This window comes from Saccopteryx bilineata, chromosome 2 (assembly GCF_036850765.1).
Source record: "Saccopteryx bilineata isolate mSacBil1 chromosome 2, mSacBil1_pri_phased_curated, whole genome shotgun sequence".
NCBI classification, from domain to species: Eukaryota; Metazoa; Chordata; class Mammalia; order Chiroptera; family Emballonuridae; genus Saccopteryx; species Saccopteryx bilineata.
In genome coordinates this window covers 65,874,992-65,895,689 of record NC_089491.1, presented here as the reverse complement: position 1 = coordinate 65,895,689, position 20,698 = coordinate 65,874,992, and the positions used below count along the sequence as shown (strand labels likewise).

General features: G+C 42.0%; 1 protein-coding gene across 2 annotated transcripts in view; it reads right to left on the bottom strand.

Annotated features, from left to right (window-relative positions):
- RIC1 (RIC1 homolog, RAB6A GEF complex partner 1) overlaps window positions 1–13,530 on the bottom strand; it is a 166,215-nt gene extending 152,685 nt beyond the window's left edge. For both annotated transcript variants that reach the window (XM_066257208.1, XM_066257207.1), the window contains exon 1: window positions 13,181–13,530. In XM_066257208.1, the coding sequence (XP_066113305.1) occupies window positions 13,181–13,324 (144 nt within the window). In that variant the 5' untranslated portion in view covers window positions 13,325–13,530. The remainder of the gene's footprint in view (window positions 1–13,180) is intronic.
- Between the last annotated feature and the right edge of the window lie 7,168 nt (window positions 13,531–20,698).

Below are 20,698 nucleotides of genomic sequence, written 5' to 3'. Positions count from 1 at the left end.
ACAATAAAAAAGAAAGAGGTCAAATCAATCTTACTTTACATCTTATGGATATATAAAAAACTAACCCAAAGCTGGAAGAAGGAAGGAAATAATAAAAATTAGAGCAGAGATGTAAAATGAAGAGTAGAAAAACAATAGAGAAAATCAAAGAAACCAAGAGTTGGTTCTGCAGAAAGATCAACAAAATTAAAAAGTCTTTAGCCTGACCAGGCGGTGGCGCAATGTATAGGGCGTCGGACTGGGATGCAAAGGACCCAGGTTTGAGATCCAGAGGTCGCCAGCTTGAGCACAAGCTCATCTGGTTTGAACAAAAGCTCACCAGCTTGGACCCAAGGTCGCTGGCTCGAGCAAGGGGTTGCTCGGTCTGCTGAAGGCCCGCGGTCAAGGCACATATGAGAAGGCAATCAATGAACAACTAAGGTGTAGCAATGTGCAACGAAAAACTAATGATTAATGCTTCTCATCTCTCTCCGTTCCTGTCTGTCTGTCCCTGTCTATCCCTCTCTCTGACTCTCTCTCTGTCTCTGTTAAAAAAAAAAAAAAAAAAAAGTCTTTAGGTAGACTAAGAAAAACAAAAATTAAAAGGGGGACATCACTATTGAGCTTACAAAAAAAAGGATTGTAAGAGTACAATGAACAACTGTATGCTGACAAACTGGATAACCTAGATCAAAAGAACAAATTCCTAAAAAAAAAACAAAAAACAGTGAAGCATGAATAGAAAATGTGAATAAACATAACTAGTAAGAGGCTGAATTGGTAATCAAGAAAAGTCCAGGACTATATGGTTTCACTAGTGAGATCTATCAAACATTTAAAGAAAAATTAACACCAGTCCTTTTCAAAGTCTTCCAAAAAATTGAAGGGGGTACACTAACTCATTCTGAGGCCTGCATTATCACCCTTAACCAAAGTCAAAGACCCTACAAGAAAAGAAAGCTACAGGTCAATAAACTTGAAGAAAATAAATGCAAAACTCAACAAAATCAACAGCATATTCAAAGAATTATAAATAATAACCAGTGGGATTTATTTCTGGAATGCAAGGATGACTCAATACATGAAAATCAATCAATATAATACACCAAATTAACAGAATAAAGAAAAACACCATATGACCATCTCATGTTGATTCAGAAAATGTATCTGACAAAACTCAACAACCTGTCATGCAAAAAAATTCAGCCTAACCAGGCGGTGGCTCAGTGGATAGAGCGTTGGACTGGGATGCAGAAGGACGCAGGTTCGAGACCCCGAGGTCGCCAGTTTGAGCACAGGCTCATCTGGTTTGAGTAAAGCTCACCAGCGTGGACCAAAGGTCACTGGCTTGAGCAAGGGGTTACTCGGTCAAGGCACATATGAGAAAGCAATCAATGAACAACTAAGGTGTCGCAACAAAAAACTGATGATTGATGCTTCTCATCTCTGTTTCTTTCTGTCTGTCCCTATCTATCCCTCTCTCTGTCTCTGTTAAAAAAAAAAATTCAACAAACTACCTCAACATAATTAAAACTATTTATAAAAAACCTACAGCCAAAATTATACTCAAAAGTGAATAAAAATCTTTGCCTCTATGGTCAGGAACAAGACAAGGATGCTTTTACCATTTCCATGTAAAATAGTTCTGGAAGTCCTAGACAGAGCAAGTAGCAACAAAAAGAAATAAAAAGCATCCAAATTGGGAAATAAAATTATCTGTTTTCTGACAACATTTTATATGTAGAAAATCTTATAGATTCCACAAAAAAGTGTTAGAAATGATATATTTAGCACTTGCAAGATATAGTGTCTGACCCTGGCCAGCTGGTTCAGTGGTAGAGCGTCGGCCTGGCATGCAGGAGTCCCAGGTTCAATTCCCAGCCAGGACACACAGGAGAAGTGCCCATTTGCTTCTCCACCCCTCCCCCCTCTCCTTCCTCTCTGTCTCTCTCTTCCCCTCCCGAAGCCGAGGCTCCATTGGAGCAAAGATGGCCCGGGCGCTGAGGATGGCTCTGTGGCCTCTGCCTCAGGCGCTAGAAACGCTCTGGATGCAGCAGAGCGACGCCCCAGATGGGCAGAGCATCGCCCCCTTGGTGGGCATGCCGGGTGAATCCCGGTCGGGCGCATGAGGGAGTCTGTCTGACTGCCTCCCCGTTTCCAACTTCGGGGGGGGGGGGAATAAAAGATATAGTGTCAACACAAAAATCAGTTACCTTTTCTTGTAATAATAAATATCCAAAAGTGAAACTAAGGAAACAATTCTAATAACAGTACCAAGAGTAAATACTTAGAATTAAGCTTAACCAAAGAAAGCCAAAAACTGTACACTGAAAACTTTAATGATACTGAAATAAATTCAAGATGATGCAGATAACTAGACATGCTGTGTTCATGGATTACAATATTAAGATGTCCATACTACCCAAAACCACCTACCAATTCAATGCAATACCTATCAAAATCCTAATATAATTTCTTTGCCAAAATGTGAAAGTTTACCTTAAAATTAATAAATCTCAAGGGACCCCAAATAGCAAAAATCAATGCTGAAAAAGAGCAAAACTGGAGGTTTCACATTTTCTGATTTCAAAACTTGCTATAAAGCTATGGTTGATAATCAAAACAGATGTACATGGCATAAAAACTGACCTACTAAACAGAGATCCCGGGAATAAATCCTTGCACAGACAAATAATTTTCAACAAAGGCACCAAGACCATTGAAAGGAAGGAAAAAACAGTTTTTTCAACGAACAGCACTAGGTAAACTAGATATCCACATCAAAATAAATAAATTTTTACATCAATCTTGCACCATATACAAAAATTAACTTAAAACAGATCACAGGCCTAAACATAAGAAGTACAAATTATAAAATTGTTACAGAAAACACAAAGCAAAAACTTCATGACACTAAAGTTGGCAATGATTTCTTGGATATGGCACCAAAAGCACAAAACAACAAAAGAAAAAATTGTTAAGCTGGACTTCATCAAAATTAAACAATTTGGACATCAAAGGACACTTCAACAGAACGAAAGGCAACCCACATACTAAGGGAAAACACTTGCAAATCATGTATAAGGAATAACAGAATAAAGAACTACAATTCAATAACGAAAAGACAACCTGATTTTAAATGAGCAAGAAACTGAACTGATGTCCTTCCAAAGAAAACAGACAAATGGCCAATAAGCACATTAAAAGATACTCAATATCTAGGAAATGAGGCACAGATAGGTTAGATCATTTTATATTTGCATTTGGAGGAAGAAAAAAAAAGATACTCAATATCACTTGTTATTAAGGAAATGCAAATCAAAGCCACAATGAGATAACACTTAGTACCCACCCATCAGGATGTCTACCATTCAAAAAAAAAAAAAAGCAAGGATCAGGTTTTAGCAAGAATGTGGAGAAATTGGAACACTTGTGTATTGCTGGTGGGAATGTAAAATGGTATGATTTCTTTAAAAATATTTTTTTTTTCAAAAAATTAAACATAATTATCATCCTTACTACGGGCTCAGTGGATAGAGTTTCCTCCCGGTGCACCAAGGTTGCAGATTCAATCTACAGCAGGCTACGCACAAAAAGCAATCGATGAGTACACAACTTCATGAAAGAACTAAGTGGAATGAGTTGATGTTTCTCTCTCTTTCACTCACTTCTCATATTAATAAATTAAAAGAAAAAAAAAACATAAAACTATATGATCCAGCAATTCCACTTTGGGGGACATACACAAAGGAATCAAAAACAGTGATTCAGAACCTGGCCAGTTGATTCAACTGTAGAGTGTTGGCCCGGCATGTGGAAGTTCCAGGTTTCATTCTCATCCAGGGCACACAGGAGAGGTGCCCATCTGCCGCCTCTCTACCGTTCCCCCTCCTTCCTCTCTGTCTCTCTCTTCCCCTCCTGCAGCCAAGGCTCCATTGGAGCAAAGTTGGCCTGGGTGCTGAGGACGGCCCCACGTCCTCCACCTCAGGCGCTGGAATGGCTCCAGCTACAAAGGAACAACGCCCCAGACGAGCAGAGCATTGCCCCTAGTGGGCATGCCAGGTGGCTCCCGTTCAGGCACATGCGGGAGTCTGATTCCCGGCTTCTAACTTCAGAAAAATAAAAAAAATAAAAAAAATCAACTCAAACATGTATTTGTACACCAGTGTTTACAACAGCATTATTCACAGTAGCCTAAAAGTGAAAACCACCCAATGGATGAATGGATAAACAACCTGACACACACATTTGATTATTATTCAGCCTTATGGCCCTAGCCAACGGCTCAGTGGCTAGAGCATCAGCCCCACATATGGACGTTCCAGGTTCAATTCCCAGTCAGAGCACAAAGGAGAAGTGACCATCTACTTCTCCCTTCCTCCCTCTCCCCCTCCAGCAGCCAGTGGCTCAATTGGTTTGAGCATCAGCCCTGGGCACTGAGGATAGTTCGGTTGGTCCAAGCATATCAGCCTCAGGTGCTAAAAGTGGCTCCACTGATTGGAGCATTGGCCCCAGACAGGGGTTGCCAGATGGATCCCAGTTGGGGTGCATGTGGGAATCTGTCTCACTATTTCCCTTTCTCTCACTTAAACAAAGAAAAATCAAACAAAAATATTTTTATAATTTCATAAATTGCATAATAAATGTTTTATCTAGTAGTAAGTGAAATGCTTTAATACAATATTTCCATTGGGTGTTCAACACTCATACAATATACAGATGATATAATACAGAATTGTACTTTTGAAATCTATATAATTTTAATAACCAATGTCACCTCAATAAATTCAATTAAACAAAATAAATGCAGTATTTCCTATACAACCACTTAAAATGACATACATGCACTGTATTAAATATTTAATCACAGAGGAAATGATTTTTTCAATTCTTTTAATCCTTTTGATTTAAAAAGGAGGAAATCTGTATGAGGTGAGAGTTTACTTTTAAACCCATCTCATGGGCCTGACCTGTGGTGGCGCAGTGGATAAAGCATCGACCTGGAAATGCTGAGGTCGCCGGTTCAAAACCCTGGGCTTGCCTGGTCAAGGCACATATGGGAGTTGATGCTTCCAGCTCCTCCCCCCCTTCTCTCTCTGTCTCTCCTCTATAAAATGAATAAATAAATAAATTAATTAAAAAAAAATAAACCCCTCTCATGGTAGGTAACTAACTACCCTGTATAAGAAAAGCATAAGAGACTTTAAGAGGAAACAATTCTCATAACATTGTTTTCATTGCATCCCCTCATACAGAAACTTCTATACAGTGAGGCTAGCTTTCCATTTTTTTTTTTCTTTTTTTAAAATTTTTTTAATTTTTTCAAATTTTATTTATTCATTTTAGAGAGGAGAGAGAGAAGGAGAGAGAGAGAGAGAGAGAGAGAGAGAGAGAGAGAGAGAGAGGAGAGAGAGACGGGGGGAGGAGCTGGAAGCATCAACTCCCATATGTGCCTTGACCAGGCAAGCCCAGGGTTTCGAACCGGCGACCTCAGCATTTCCAGGTCGACGCTTTATCCACTGCGCCACCTCAGGTCAGGCAGCTTTCCATTTTTAATGTAATAAAATTCCATTTTAATGCAATGTATAGACACAATGGAATATTAGCCATGAGAAAGAAGGACATCTTGCCATTTGCAACAACATGGACAGACCTTGAGCGCATTGCTAAAATTCCATTGCTAATTTTCCAATATAGCAAAGGTATAAATTACTATATTTCAAAAGATAATCTCAAGTTTAAGAGTTAAATTGGATATTATTACAAAAACAGGGCAAAATCATGAAATAAAGCATGTAAATTCAAGAAATTTTGTTTCCCATGATGTAAAGCAAGAATGAAAGCATCAATGACTCACAAGTACCTAAAGATGAGTGAAATACCTTTATTTGTTTATACTGCCTCTTTTTTGTGTGTCTTTTTCCATAGATTACATCAATATAAACAATTCCCACTGATTATAAGACTGCACAATAGTTTTAAGTTTTGGTAAACTACCAATTACCTAATAATTAAAGTAGGACCCTTTATCAGGTACCACTTTTTAGTTTCAGCTTTATTGATATAATTGACATATAGCATTGTGTAAATTTAAAATGGACATGGTGGTTTGATACACTGTCTCTTACAAAACAATCACCACCATAATGCTAGCTAATACCTGAATCAGGTCACATAATTACTTTTTTTGTAGTAAGAACATTTAAGATCTACATCCTAAGCAACTTTCAAGTATATAATACAGTATCATTAACTATAATTACAAATGCTATACATTAGATCCTCAGAACTTACTACTCATCTTACAACTGGAGTTGCACTCTTTGATCAATATCTCCCCTTTTCTCCTAACCCCACAGCCTCTGGTAACCACCACTCTAGCCAGTTTCAATGACTTTGCCTTTTTAAGATTCCACATATAAGTGGTATCATACAGTATTTGACTCTGTCTGACTTATTTCACTCAGCATAATGCGCTCAAGGTCTGTCCATGTTGTTGCAAATGGCAAGATGTCCTTCTTTCTCATGGCTAATATTCCATTGTGTCTGTACATCTCTATCCAGTCTCCACTGACAGATATTATACTTAGGTTGTTTCTATATCTTGGCTATTGTAAATAGCATGAACTACTTTTTTAATAAAATTTGGACTGTGTGTAAAAAAAGAAAGTATTTAATTCACCTGTACTTATATAACCTCCTTTAAAGAAGTTTTTCTGAATTTAAAATGTAATTTATCATACCATTTTTTTTTTATTTATTCATTTTAGAGAGGAGAGGGAGAGACAGAGAGAGAGAGAGACAGAGGAGAGACAGAGAGAATGGGGAGGAGCTGGAAGCATCAACTCCCATATGTGCCTTGACCAGGCAAGCCCAGGGTTTCGAACCGGCGACCTCAGCATTTCCAGGTCGACGCTTTATCCACTGCGCCACCACAGGTCAGGCTATCATACCATATTTTTAAATATACATGTCAACACTTAGAAATCTTCCAATTATTAAACCTTTTTAAAAACTGTGCTACAGTTTTTAAAGACTTTATTTATTTACCGTATTTTTCGCTCCATAAGACACACTTTTTTCCCCAAAAAGTGGAGGGGAAAATGCCTGTGTGTCTTATGGAGCAAATGTTCATTTTTATTTAGCTACTGCAGGTTCCTGGATAACTAGAAGACTATTCGAACATTAAAGTCTCTTCTCATTTGTTAATGACAGTGCTAATGGTTGTTAATTCTGCTGTTGAGTTTACATTGTTGAAATGTTATTGTGGTATATTTTATTAAATATTTTAACACACCATTTGGTGCAGAATATATTCTTTCTTATTTTTCTCCTTAAAACCCTAGGTGCATCTTATGATCAGGTATGTCTTACGGAGTGAAAAACATGGTATTTCAAAAATGCTTATGAAGAATATGTTTCGTGCAGGCATTATACATAATGCAAAATAAGAGCACTTCTACTCTCCAGACAGTTATAATATAGTTGGATAAATAAAACGTGGCAAACTTACAATACAGAGTTGGTTAAAAAAAAAAATGCCCCTCTCTCTTCCCCTTCCTTCCCCTCCTCTCAAATCAATAGAAATTTTTTTTTAATTTTTTTTTATTTATTTATTCATTTTTAGAGAGGAGGGAAAGAGAGGAGAGAGAGACAGAGAGAGAGAAGGGGGGAGGAGCTGGAAGCATCAACTCCAACTTGACCAGGCAAGCCAGGGTTTCGAACCAGCGACCTCAGCATTTCCAGGTTGATGCTTTATCCACTGCGCCACCACAGGTCAGGCAATAGAAAATTTTTTAAATAAAATTTTTTAAAATTTTTAAATGTATACTGCTGATTATGGTAAATAAGGAATGACTCATATGGAAAGCAGAATTTCAACAGATGCTAAAGGATGAATAATATTCTGATAGGCAGAGATGGGGCAAGAGAGCATTCCAAAAGGGGAGTGTCTCCAATATCAAACTAAGGAGTTTGAACTTCATTCTTTAACGCTGAACCTGAAAGCACTTCCAAGCAGTGATTTATAAGGAAGGATCTCTGAAGGCAGTCAAGATTAGATCTGAGGCCTGACCTGTGGTGGCGCAGTGGATAAAGCATCGACCTGGAAATGCTGAGGTTGCCGGTTCGAAACCCTGGGCTTGCCTGGTCAAGGCACATATGGGAGTTGACGCTTCCAGCTCCTCCCCCCTTCTCTCTCTCTGTCTCTCTCCTCTCTAAAAATGAATAAATAAAATAAAAATTAAAAAAAAAAAAGATTAGATCTGAAAGGGTAAGAAAAGGGAGACTTGGGAAAATGTAGATACAAATTAAATGTCCTTCCTAAGGTCACACAGTTAACCAGACACCTGATCTACAAATTGCTTCTTTGAATACCTCTCGTTGTTTTCCACTATTGGCATACACCAACAAGAACAAGATTCTATTCAGAGTTATTCAAAGATACACAATTTATTTCATAAGCTATTTTTATTAGCACTGTTCACAGTGCTAACTCTCAAAATTTTCACTTATCGTATTAACACACTAACATCTCTGAATAAAATATCACAAAGCATGTCCCTTCATCCCTTTCATATACTGCCCATTTATGCTATCTTTCACAGGTGTTCAAAAATAATGCTAAGGCTAAATAAAAAATTTGAAATAATCAATGACCTGAAAATTGAGATAAGAAAATTTAAAATTGGCCCTGGCCAGTTGGTTCAGTGGTAGAGCATCACCTGGTGTGTGGAAGTCCTGGGTTCAATTCCTGGCCAGGGCACACAGGAGAAGCACCCATCTGCTTCTCCACCCTTCCCCCTCTCCTTTCTCTCTGTCTCTGTCTCTCTCTTCCCTTTCCACAGCCAAAGTTCCACTGGAGCAAAGTTGGCCCAGGCACTGAGGACGGCTTTATGGCCTCTGCCTCAGGTGCTACAATGGCTCCGGTTACAACGGAGCAATGCCCCAGATGGGTAAAGCATCGCCTCCTGATGAGCATGCCAGGTGGATCCCAGTCAGGCGCATGAGGGAGTCTGCCTCTCTGCCTCCTCACTTCTCACTTCAGAAAAACACCAAAGAAAAAAAGAAAAAAAGAAATTTTTGAATTACAGCAGTCTAAGGTATCATTTTGAGATTCACATATGTAGACTTCCATATTAACAGTTAAATAATATAGGAATAATTCTAGGCTCTCTGGTACAGTACAAAGCACAATTCATTTCATAAAACATCCATGTCAATCGTAAATCATAGTGTGTTTTAAATAACAGCTTCATCATCAAAGCTGAAACTAGTCCTTTAGAACAGTGGTCCCCAACCTTTTTTGGGCCACGGACCAGTTTAATGTCAGAAAATATTTTCACGGGATCGGCCTTTAGGGTGGGACGGATAAATGTATCAAGTGACCGAGACAAGTGTCAAGAGTGAGTCTTAGATGGATGTAACAGAGGGAATCTGGTCATTTTTTAAAAATAAAACATCGTTCAGACTTAAATATAAATAAAAGGGAAATAATGTAAGTTATTTATTCTTTCTCTGCGGACCGGTACCAAATGGCCCATGGACAGATACTGGTCCGCGTCCCAGGGTTTGGGGACCACTGCTTTAGAAAATACACTTGGCAGAAATACATCATCAGTTGTTACATGAATAAAGCCAATTTAACATATACATACCAAATCTCTTTTTCTGAGCACTATATTTTGGGTTCCAAAATATCTAAATGATCTCTGTTATAAACCCTTGAGTAGTTTTTAGATCTCCTAAGTAGAATCACAAAGTAGAATAACCAAATTTACATCAAGTTACACTGAAAACAAGTTACACCTTCACACTAAAAAGGAAATAAAGACAAGTATCTACAGAAACTCTTTTGTTCATAAACACACCTAAACAGCACCAGATTATTTTTCTCAAATTTGGAGTCTGGAAAGAATTTTGAAGAAATATGACTCTATAAAGATGAGATTCCATTAGCTACTGAGACTATATAATACAGGGGTAGGGAACCTTTTTGGCTGAGAGAGCTATGAACACCACATATTTTAAAATGTAATTCTGTGAGAGCCATACAACGACCGTGTAAATTAGACATTATCCAATAAAAATTTGGTGTTGTCCTGGAGGACAGCTGTGATTGGCTCCAGCCACCCGCAACCATGAACATGAGCGGTAGGAAATGAATGGATTGTAATACATAAGAATGTTTTATATTTTAACATTTTGGTTTTTTTTATTTAAGATTTGTCTGCGAGCCAGATGCAGCCATCAAAAGAGCCACATCTGGCTCGCGAGCCATAGGTTCCCGACCCCTGATATAATAGTAGCTATAAAGGATACGTAAAAGTTCACTAAGTTTTTCTTACAGATTGCACTTTAATATTTCCATAGTTTAATGACTAGTCAATATTTTATACATCGCAATTCTTTTGGACATTAAAAAAACAGCTTAGACTAATAAAGGCACGTTCCTTTCACAAGCAACTTTCTTTAAAAAAAAAAAAAATCCCTAACGGAGAACCAGCAAAATCTGAAGTAAGCAAACTGGTTTATATCCTCTCATCTCCGGTGTTTCTCCCTGTCTCCAAAAGCTTTCAAGCAGTTTTTAAGATCTCAACTACTCAATAAAACCCTTTTTTAGATCTTCAAAATTTACTTCTATAAAATTACTTGCATATACAACCTCTCCAAAATCAAAGTTGTCACGTTCTCATGCAAACGTTTTAGACCAATTCATTCTAAATTATGTGAGAATAACTGATAGCTTCTCAATTTAGCTAGAAGGGTTTTCATGTTTAAAAGAGGTTGACCTAAATTTATTTTAACTTACATAGTTCCAATTAGTTTAGATTTTTAAAAAAATTAAAATAAAATTTTTCACTTTTAGATTTAGTGAAAAAAAAAAGGCATTATCACAGGAAGAGACTAGAAGCTGGAGTCTGGCACCTGCTCCCCACTCACCCAGTTATACAATCAAAGACGTTAAAATCATCTGGTCCAACACTTCATTTTTCAAGTGACAACGCTGATGCCAAAGATCAAGATTAACTGCTCATAAACCTACAGCATCTGGCAGCCTCCCCTATAGTATTCTTGCATTTCATCTTACTTCATACTTCTAAATCCACAGATTCCTACAACATAACTTTCTGTACATTGGACTTTAATGGTAGTGGCACCAGGACTCCTGTAAAAGTAGGTATCTGTGCGCAGGGTAGGAGTGTGAATAAGTTGTATGAGCGGTTTTAAATATGTACCAGGACTGGGAAAAAAAATCCAGGATGCCTTAGATTTAGATAGTATTTACAAGGTAACTGCAAAAGCAAAAAAAGAAAAACCAGGTATTTCCAATAGTCACAAAATTGAAGTATATTTTTGTTTCTTTTACAGAGGATTAAAGTAACCTACACGCTTTTGGTCTACTCATCCCTCATACTGAGTTGAGTTCTGCCTAAAAATAAGTTAGGTCTGCCTTTTTAGAGATAAGGAAAGTTAAATTTTAGTCTTTACAATCTGTTACATTACAGTGAAATTACCCACTAAACACAGAAGACAATTTAAAATTTAAGTTATAATTATTTCTTTTCTTCACATTCTTTAAAATAAGTTATATATATCCACACATTAAAAAAATTATTCTCCTGACCAGGCGGTGGCTCGCCAGCTTGAGCCCAAGGTGGCTGGCTCAAGCAAGGGGTCACTCGGTCTGCTGTAGCCCCCCCCCCCAACCTGTCAAGGCACATATGAGAAATCAATCAATAACAACTAAGGAACCGCAACAAAGAACTGATGTTTCTCATCTCTCTCCTTTCCTGTGTGTCTGTCCCTCTCTCTGACTCTGTCTCTGCCACAAAAAAAAAAAAAAAAAAAAAAAATCAATTGGTATATACAATGTAAATAAATTAGTATCTCCTTTAAAAACAAAATATTTTTTTCAAAAATGCAATCAAGCACCAGACAAAATAGTTACATAGCCAGCTTTATAACAGCCTATTTTGTTTTTGTATATATTTAAAAATTAAATAAGTGAAAACATAAAAGACTGACTATAGTCTAACTATGATAGTCATACAAAGGAGATACCAGATACTTCTAAAGCTCATCATCACTTTTATCAGGGTTGTATGTGAGGATAGCAGAAGGTTTTAACTAATTTAACTAAAGCCAGAAAGTATTTCACATAGCTCTAGGAGCCAAGGTCACAACCTATTTCCACATAGTCAAGCCACTTCTGAAAAGAGACTTCATTCTGATGTCAATTAGTACTGCCTTCTTGGGGGGGGGGGGGGGGGGGGAGAAAGAACAACATTTTTATATCCTATTCTGTAGCTTCTCTAGACAATATCCCATCCATATTTTTAAAGCTTTTTTTCTTATCTACTCGGTAATTAGACAATATCCCATCCATATTTTTAAAGCTTTTTCTCTTATCTATCTCGGTAATTAGATAAAAGAATGAAAAAAAAAAAGGATTCACAGAAAGCAAAAACAGGCTCAGTTTTATGCTTTTCCCAAGTCTCATTATTTCCAAGTGTTAATACCTCGGTTTAGCTTGGGACAGATTTGAGTTCTACTTTAGCGGCTACTACCATTCTCCCCACCCTCACCCCCAGACACACAAAGTCTCTCTACTGAAGAATCCGAGAGCAGCAGAGAAAGCACTAGCCTGAAAGTGGGGAGATGTTGGGGTGAGGCGAGGAGTTGAACACCCAGACCTTCAAGGGAAAAAATAAAGAACTCTGGCTGTAGTTGCTAGAAATAAGTTATCAGAGGCCTGTAAAGTCGGCCACTGGGTAAGAAGCCCAACTGGCTTTTCCTAACTCTAAATTAACCGCCTTTAAAGCCGAGAGGACTGGGAACACGAAAGCGGCCAGACTTCTAATTGTAGAAAGTTTAAACAAATTTGTTCCTCGGGGAATGGGAGGAGGGAGAGGAGGGCAAGCCTGGGCTCAGCCGAGCGAGCGCGGGGTCTGCCCTGCGCCAGGCGGCTGGTCCGACGCCGGGCGGCACAGGGGCTTCGGCAGGAGCAGCGACTGCACCCTCCCCCGAGCCCCGGGCGGATGACGTGCCCGGACCCGGGGGCCGAGGGAACGGAACGAGGAGGTGGAGGGCCAAGGCGAGTGGGGCAGGGGTCCGGGACTCTGGGTGAATGAAGCTGAGGGCCAGGCGGTGCCGGGACGCCGGGGAGCGAGCGGCGAGTGGCGGCGGTGGCCCTACTTACTCGGCTGTACCAGATGCTGAGGCGGGCCGCGGCCAGCACCGCGAAGAAAGTCCTCTGGGGGTCGGACTGAACGTGCAGAGGCGCTTCGGCCGAGCTCCCCAGAGGGCAGAGCAGCCTCTTGGGCCAGCCGCTCAGGAAATACATGATCCGCGCGGAGCCGCCGACGCCGCGGCGCCCCCGGCCCGGTCCGTCACACTCAGCGGCCCGCGGCCGGACGCCCACCTCCCACACCGCCACCGGCGGAGTCGGCGGCGGCGGCGGCGGCAGCAGCAGCTCGGGGCATCTGCCCGCTGGCCGGGCCGGGCCGGGCCGACGCGACGCTGAGCTACGAAAGCACCTCCGAGCTGACGGGGCCCAGTGTGGGGGAGGGAGAGAAGAGGGAGAGTCCGGACTACAAGGGGGCGGGAGGAGCGCGGAGGCCCGCCCCGGCCACGCCCCGTCCTCGGGCCGCGCGGGCGTCACCGCACCGCGCCGCGTGGGAAGCTCAGCCGCGCGCGCGCGCACTGGCGACTTCTCCCTCTCCCCTCTTTCGGTTTCTAAAGCTCCTCCCTGATCTTTGCTAGTGGCCTTCGCGCACCGTCAATACGCAAGGGGTTTTGCCCCTCTCTTGTTCCCCTGCACTTCTCACTCCCAATCTGGAGCGTGTGGTCAGGTCCGGGAGGGTAGGACGATCGCCCGAGGCTCGAGGCAAGTAGGTAGAGCCGGGAGTCTCTGCTGCGAGGCTCCTCGGCCTGCGGTGCACGCCCCTCACCTGGCCTAGCCAAGTTTGACTTCCCTTGTAGATTGGCAAGGCCTCTAGTGTGGGCGCCCGGCGTTGGGTAAAGGTTGGGGGGGGGGGGGGGGCACGGCAGCACTAGTCACGTGACCGTCCCTGCTAGGGTTCTCAGTCTGGGCTCCTGGCCGCGACCTTAGTGCTGGACTGCTGCGTTCTTGGCCCAGTGGTCCCTTATTGTGTGCCGTGATCTGCAGTGAAAGCTGGTGGTGAAGTTCCTGCCCTCATGGTGTTTAATGGAGTTTACATCCTAGAGGGGGCCTTTTTTTCAATCAATCAACGACGAAAGTGCCTGAGTCCTGTCCTCTGTCTTTTAGGAATTCCAACTCTAGTATATATTTTTTAATTCAGTTTGCATTCATCTGTCTTTTTACCGGTGATAATGTCTCGAAGGCGAAGCTGTCTCGATAGGATATGACCTAAACTTTATTTTAGAGTTGGACTTGAGATATTCTGTAGTTCTGTGTTTAACTTTTGGACCAGGGGGATCACCTTAAAGTACTGACCCAGTGATTACCTGTGAATAGGAACACAACGTGAATGTGGATAGTGTGGAAGGAGAGTTGGGGGGCGGGGGATGGGTCTAGAATAAAATGTCTTGCTTCTTATTGTTTACCTTTTTGTACATTCTTAATTTTTCCATGTGTTTATATTACTTTTTGTTGTTGTTGTATTTTTTTCTGAAGTTGGAAACGCGGAGGCAGTGAGACTCCTGCATGCACCCGACCGGGATCCACCTGGCCTGCCCACCAGGGGGCGATGCTCTGCCCATCTGGGGCATTGCTCCTCTGCAACCAGAGCCATTCTAAGGCCTGAGGCGGAGGCCATGGTGCCATCCTCAGCGCCCAGGCCAACTTTGCTCCAATGGAGCCTTGGCTGCAGAAGGGGAAGAGAGAGACAGAGAGGAAAGAGAGGAGGAGGAGGAGGGGTGGAGAAGCAGATGGGCGCTTCTCCTGTGTGCCCTGGCTGGGAATCAAACCCAGGACTCCTGCACGCCAGGCCGACACTCTACCACTGAACCAACCGGCCAGGGCCCTTACTTTTTTTTTAAATGAGAGGAGGAGAGGCAGAAAGACAGACTCCCGGGGGAGGGGAGGAGAGAGAGGGGGAGGGGTGGGGCACAAAGAAAACTAGATAGAAGGTGACGGAGGACAATCTGACTTTGGATGATGGGTATGCAACAGAATTGAATGACAAGATAACCTGGACATGTTTTCTTTGAATATATGTACCCTGATTTATTGATGTCACCCCATTAAAATTAATAAAAATTTATTTATAAAAAAAAAAAAACAGACTCCTGCTGCATTCAGCCAGACCCCACCCTGCAAGCCACCTACCTGCAAGTCCCCTACCTGCCCGTCTGGGACCGTTGCTTGGTTGTTCTGCAACTGAGCTATTTTTTAGCACCTGAGGCGAGACCAGGGAGCTATCCGGAACACCTATCTGTGCTCCAATAAGTCTGGGAACCATGGCTGTGGAAGGGGAAGAGAGAGGGGAGGAGAAGCAGATGGTAGCTTCTGTGCGCCCTGACAGGGAATGGAACTGAGACTTACACACGTAGGGCCCACGCTCTAGGGCTGAGCCAACCGGCCAGGGCTATATTACTTTTAAATTTAAAAGATTTAGTTGAATAGCCCAAGTTAAAACAAAAAGTTAACTCACAAAAAAAAAAAAGTAGCAATAAGGCCCTGGCTGATTGACTCAGTGACAGAGCATTGGCTGGGCTTGTGGATATCCTAAGTTCAATTTTGGGTCAGGACACACGGACAACCCTGCCCCTCTCACTTCTCCCTCTCTCCCTCCCCCCCCCCTCCCCTTCCTGCACCCATGGCTTGATTGGAGCAAGTTGACCTCAGCGCTGAAGATAGCTCCATCACCTCCACCCCAGGCGCTAAGAAGATGGGCAGAGCATCACTGGCTAGTGGGCTTGTCTGGTGGCTAGTGGGCTTGTCTGGTGGCTAGTGGGCTTGTCTGGTGGCTAGTGGGCTTGTCTGGTGAATCCCAGTATGCGGGAGTCTTCTCTCTGCCTCCCCTCTTCTCACTGAATTAAAAAAAAAAAAAAGTAGCAGCAAGCCCTGGCCAGATATCTCGATTAATTAGAGCATTGCTGGAATCACAGTGGTTGCTGGTTCCATCCCAGGTCAGGGCACATACAGACACAAACGGGTGTTTGTCTCTTTCTCTCCCTTCTTCTCTCTTTAAAATCAATTTTTTTAAAAAGTAGCAACAGCCTGACCGGGCAGTGGCGCAGTGGATAGAGCGTCGGACTGGGATGCGGAGAACCCAGGTTCGAGACCCCGAGGTCACCGGCTTGAGCGCAGGCTCATCTGGTTTGAGCAAAGCTCACTAGCTTGGACCCAAGGTCGCTGGCTTGAGCAGGGGGATTACTCGGTCTGCTGAAGCCCCATGGTCAAGGCACATATGAGAAAGCAATCAATGAACAACTGAGGTGTCGCAATGAGAAACTGATGATTGATGCTTCTCATCTCTCTCCATTCCTGTCTGTCCCTATCTGTCCCTTTCTCTGACTCTCTCTCTGTCTCTGTAAAAATAAATAAAAATAAAAATAAAATTTTTTTAAATTAAAAAATTAAAAAATAAAAAAGTAGCAACAAAAACAGCAAAAAAAGTAACAATCCATATCAGATGTACCATTGTAGCTGATATTCATAACAAAATATGTGCCTTTCTATAATTCTTTTTTTTTTTTTGAGACAGAGAGAGAGTCAGAGAGAGGCATAGATAGAGACAGATAGGAACGGAGAGAGATGAGAAGTATCAATTATCAGTTTTTTCGTTGCAACACCTTTCGTTGTTCATTGATTGCTTTCTCATATGTGCCTTGACCTCGGGCCTTCAGCAGACCAAGTAACCCCTTGCTCGAGCCAGAGACCTTGGGTCCAAGCTGGTGAGCTTTGCTCAAACCAGATGAGCCCGTGCTCAAGCTGGCGACCTCGGGGTCTCGAACCTGGGTCTTACACATCCCAGTCCAATGCTCTATCCACTGTGCCACCACCTGGTCAGGCCTATAATTCTTCTAAATATTCACTGCATTCCCCAGATGGTGATCAAAGAACCCGGATTCCTCAAATCAAAGTGGAAAATGCCTCACCACTGGCCAGCCTCTTGTAGTCAGACTGTCTCCTTCCTGGTGTTCCCACACACTCATCCCCTCACCCCCCCACCCCCACGTACACATTCAACATAGCAGCCTGGATCATAATAAGGATAGTAAACTCTGAAAATATTTGTCAAATGAAATATTGGTTGAAACCCCGACCCAGCTGAACTACACCATTAGACAAAGAGGCCTAGAGAGGTTTCTTGCCTTGCCAATAGAAAATTGTAGAATAACATTGCATCAGACTTTCTTCTCAGATTCATTTAAGTACTTGGCAGAAAGAGAGGAAATGAAAATTAGTTACATTGTAGCAATTCCACTGGCAATTTTACTGAGAGTGCATTTGTCCCAGCTTTTGTTTGAGGGTCCTTGTTTCCAAACTCCTAAATGTGAGCATCTTTCTGCCCTTGTGCAGTTTAAGGAACTTGTTCAGATGTGACTTTACTTGCTGACTTTAGGATTTAATTCCCACCTGACTTGTGGTGTTGCAATGGATAAAGCGTTGACCTGGAAGGCTGAGGTCGCTGATTTGAAACCCTGGGCTTGCCTGGTCAAGGCACATATGAGAAGCAACTATGAGTTGATGCTTACTACTCCACCACCCCCTTGCCTTTCTTTCTCTCCTCTCTCTAAAATCAATAAATAAAATCTTTTAAAAAAGAAAAATAATTTCCCTGCCACACTCCTTTCTAACAGTTAAGGCTTACAAAATATTTTCGAGTATATAACTTGATTTATTTCCACAGTAAACATTCCATGTAGGTGTGATGTTATTCTCATTTTCTTAATGAGGAAGTTGGGCAGAGTGGTGGAAGAGCCTAAAGTAACAGAGCTTAAAAAGAACTTGTCACCCTGGCCGGTTGGCTCAGTGGTAGAGTGTCGGCCTGGCGTGCAGAAGTCCTCCTGGGTTCGATTCCCAGCCAGGGCACACAGGAGAAGCGCCCATCTGCTTCTCCACCCCTCCCCCTCTCCTTCCTCTCTGTCTCTCTCTTCCCCTCCTGCAGCCAAGGCTCCATTAGAGCAAAGATGGCCCGGGCGCTGGGGATGGCTCCTTGGCCTCTGCCCCAGGCACTGGAGTGGCTCTGGTTGCGGCAAAGTGACGCCCCGGAGGGGCAGAGCATCGCCCCCTGGTGGGCAGAGCGTTGCCCCCCCCCCCCCCCCGTCAGGCGCATGTGGGAGTCTGTCTCTCCCCGTTTCTAGCTTCAGAAAAATACAAAACAAAACGAAAAAAGAACCTGTCTTCTTTCTTTAGACCCAGTGATTTTTAGACTAGATTGAATGAATTAGGGTAGTTGCTTCCTTCAGTGAGAGGGAAAGGGGGATATCCTCCGGACCTTTCTTCCTGTGGGGAAGGAAAAGTGAAATATCTGACTCTTCACAACCCTTACTTAAGAGTTCCCCATTGTGATAGGAACCTTGTGGACTGAATTTTTAACATTCAAGTATCATATTCCAACTTTATTTTGTAAAATCCGTTAGTAATTCCTATGCCCTGGATCTTGCTTTTCCTCTTTCCCCTATCCCATCACTGTCAGTCTCTAGCCAAACTTATTGAACTCTATTTCAAGTTAAGACTAAGTTGATAAAAAAAAAAAGTTAATATATGCATATTTTCATCTATCAAACTAACATGCTTTTTTATTACAGGAAATAATGTTGATAAGGGTATACAGAAACAATTTATAAACTTGGTGGGAATATAATTTGGTGCAATTTTTCTAAAGAGTAGTTGTCATTACAGTAAAAAAAAAAATCTTAAAACTATGCATACCATTGGCAACAACTATTTTTTCCTATAATTATTTTCTAAGGAAATGAATGCTAATATGTACAGAGCTTGAGCTTTAACAATGCACCTCTCAAAGGTGTAGCTAAAAGGAAATAACTAAATGTCCCCCAAAAGACATTAATTATAGCCCTTCCTTACAATGGAATATTTTGTAAGAATATAAAATTATGTTGGGAAAGGATATTTAATCATATACAGTAGTACTATTTCACTATGTACTATGAAGTAACAAAAGTAGATTGAAGACAGTGTATAAATATCCTATGTTCATGAAAAAAAATATGTGCTTAGAAAAAAAGGGAAGAGATTGCACTATAATATTGGTGTTTACCCCAATTATTGGTACTTTTTATGTTCTTTTGAGGGGCTTTTTTGTTTCCAAATGGTCACTAATGAACTCATTACTTTTATAATGAGGAAAAAAGTTACGCAAACCAAGGTTAATTGCTGATGATTGATAATGTCCCACTTGACCTGCTTTAAGTAGAGCCTGTACTTCTGGCAAATCAAAGGGAATATGTAGTAATACGGAGTTTCAGGCACAGTCCCAAGACTAGTGAGAGGAGGATTAGGAGAAAAGGCACCCTGAGTCACCAGACTAAAACTAGGCCCTTTGTACTTAACACATTCACACACTTCTGATGACAGCACGGAACTGGGATTGGACTTTGGTTCCAACTACACCACTCCTAGTATTTGGTGACCTCCATAAGAGCCAATGATAATATTCGCTGATGATGATACTGCTTTAGTTTATGACTTTTTAATATGCTTTTAATATTCAACCTTATTCTGTCATTATGCGTAACTGATGTATTTGCTCCTGGGTTTGACTCTTTGTGTGTGTATATGGCTACTATACTACCATAAATGTTGTGACCACTAAAAATGTCCTTATTCTTCATATGTGTATGTGCATGTGTGTGTATGATCAATTTATCTATTTAAACAAAAACAACCATTCATATGTGATTATGCTGGCCTCTTGATTATCATTTATCCTCTTCTGAAAAGATGTTCATTGGTAATGAACATCTCAGCTTAAATACTATGATGTCTGGATTTGCTTCAAAATAAACTGGGATTGAGTGGAAAAGGTGGAAACATAATTTTTTGCTCACAAAAATTAGGGGATCAGGGAATATACAGATACTCCAGTACTTTCAGCCTTTTGTATAGTGCATTTTCAGCAATGAAATATAAGCTGGTGTTGCATCTCATTTGCATAATCAACTTTCTTTTTGACAATTTGTTTGCTTTTCTGATGTTCTTGTTTAAGAAAAAAAAGTCGCCTGACCTGTGGTGGCGCAGTGGATAAAGCGTCAACCTGGAAACGCTGAGGTTGCCGGTTCAAAACCTTGGGCTTGCCTGGTCAAGGCACATATGGGAGTTGATGCTTCCAGCTCCTCCTACCTTCTCTCATTCTGTTTCTCTCTCTCCCTCTCTCTCTCTCCTCTCTAAAAATGAATTTAAAAAGGCCCTGGCCGGTTGGCTTAGCGGTAGAGTGTCGGCCTGGCATGCAGGGGACCCGGGTTCGATTCCTGGCCAGGGCACATAGGAGAAGCGCCCATTTGCTTCTCCACCCCCCTTCCTTCCTCTCTGTCTCTCTCTTCCCCTCCAGCAGCGAGGCTCCATTGGAGCAAAGATGGCCCGGGCGCTGGGGATGGCTCCTTGGCCTCTGCCCCAGGCGCTAGAGTGGCTCTGGTCTCAGCAGAGCGATGCCCCGGAGGGGCAGAGCATCACCCCCTGAAGGGGCAGAGAGTCGCCCCTGATGGGCGTGCCGGGTGGATCCCAGTCGGGCGCATGCGGGAGTCTGTCTGACTGTCTCTTCCC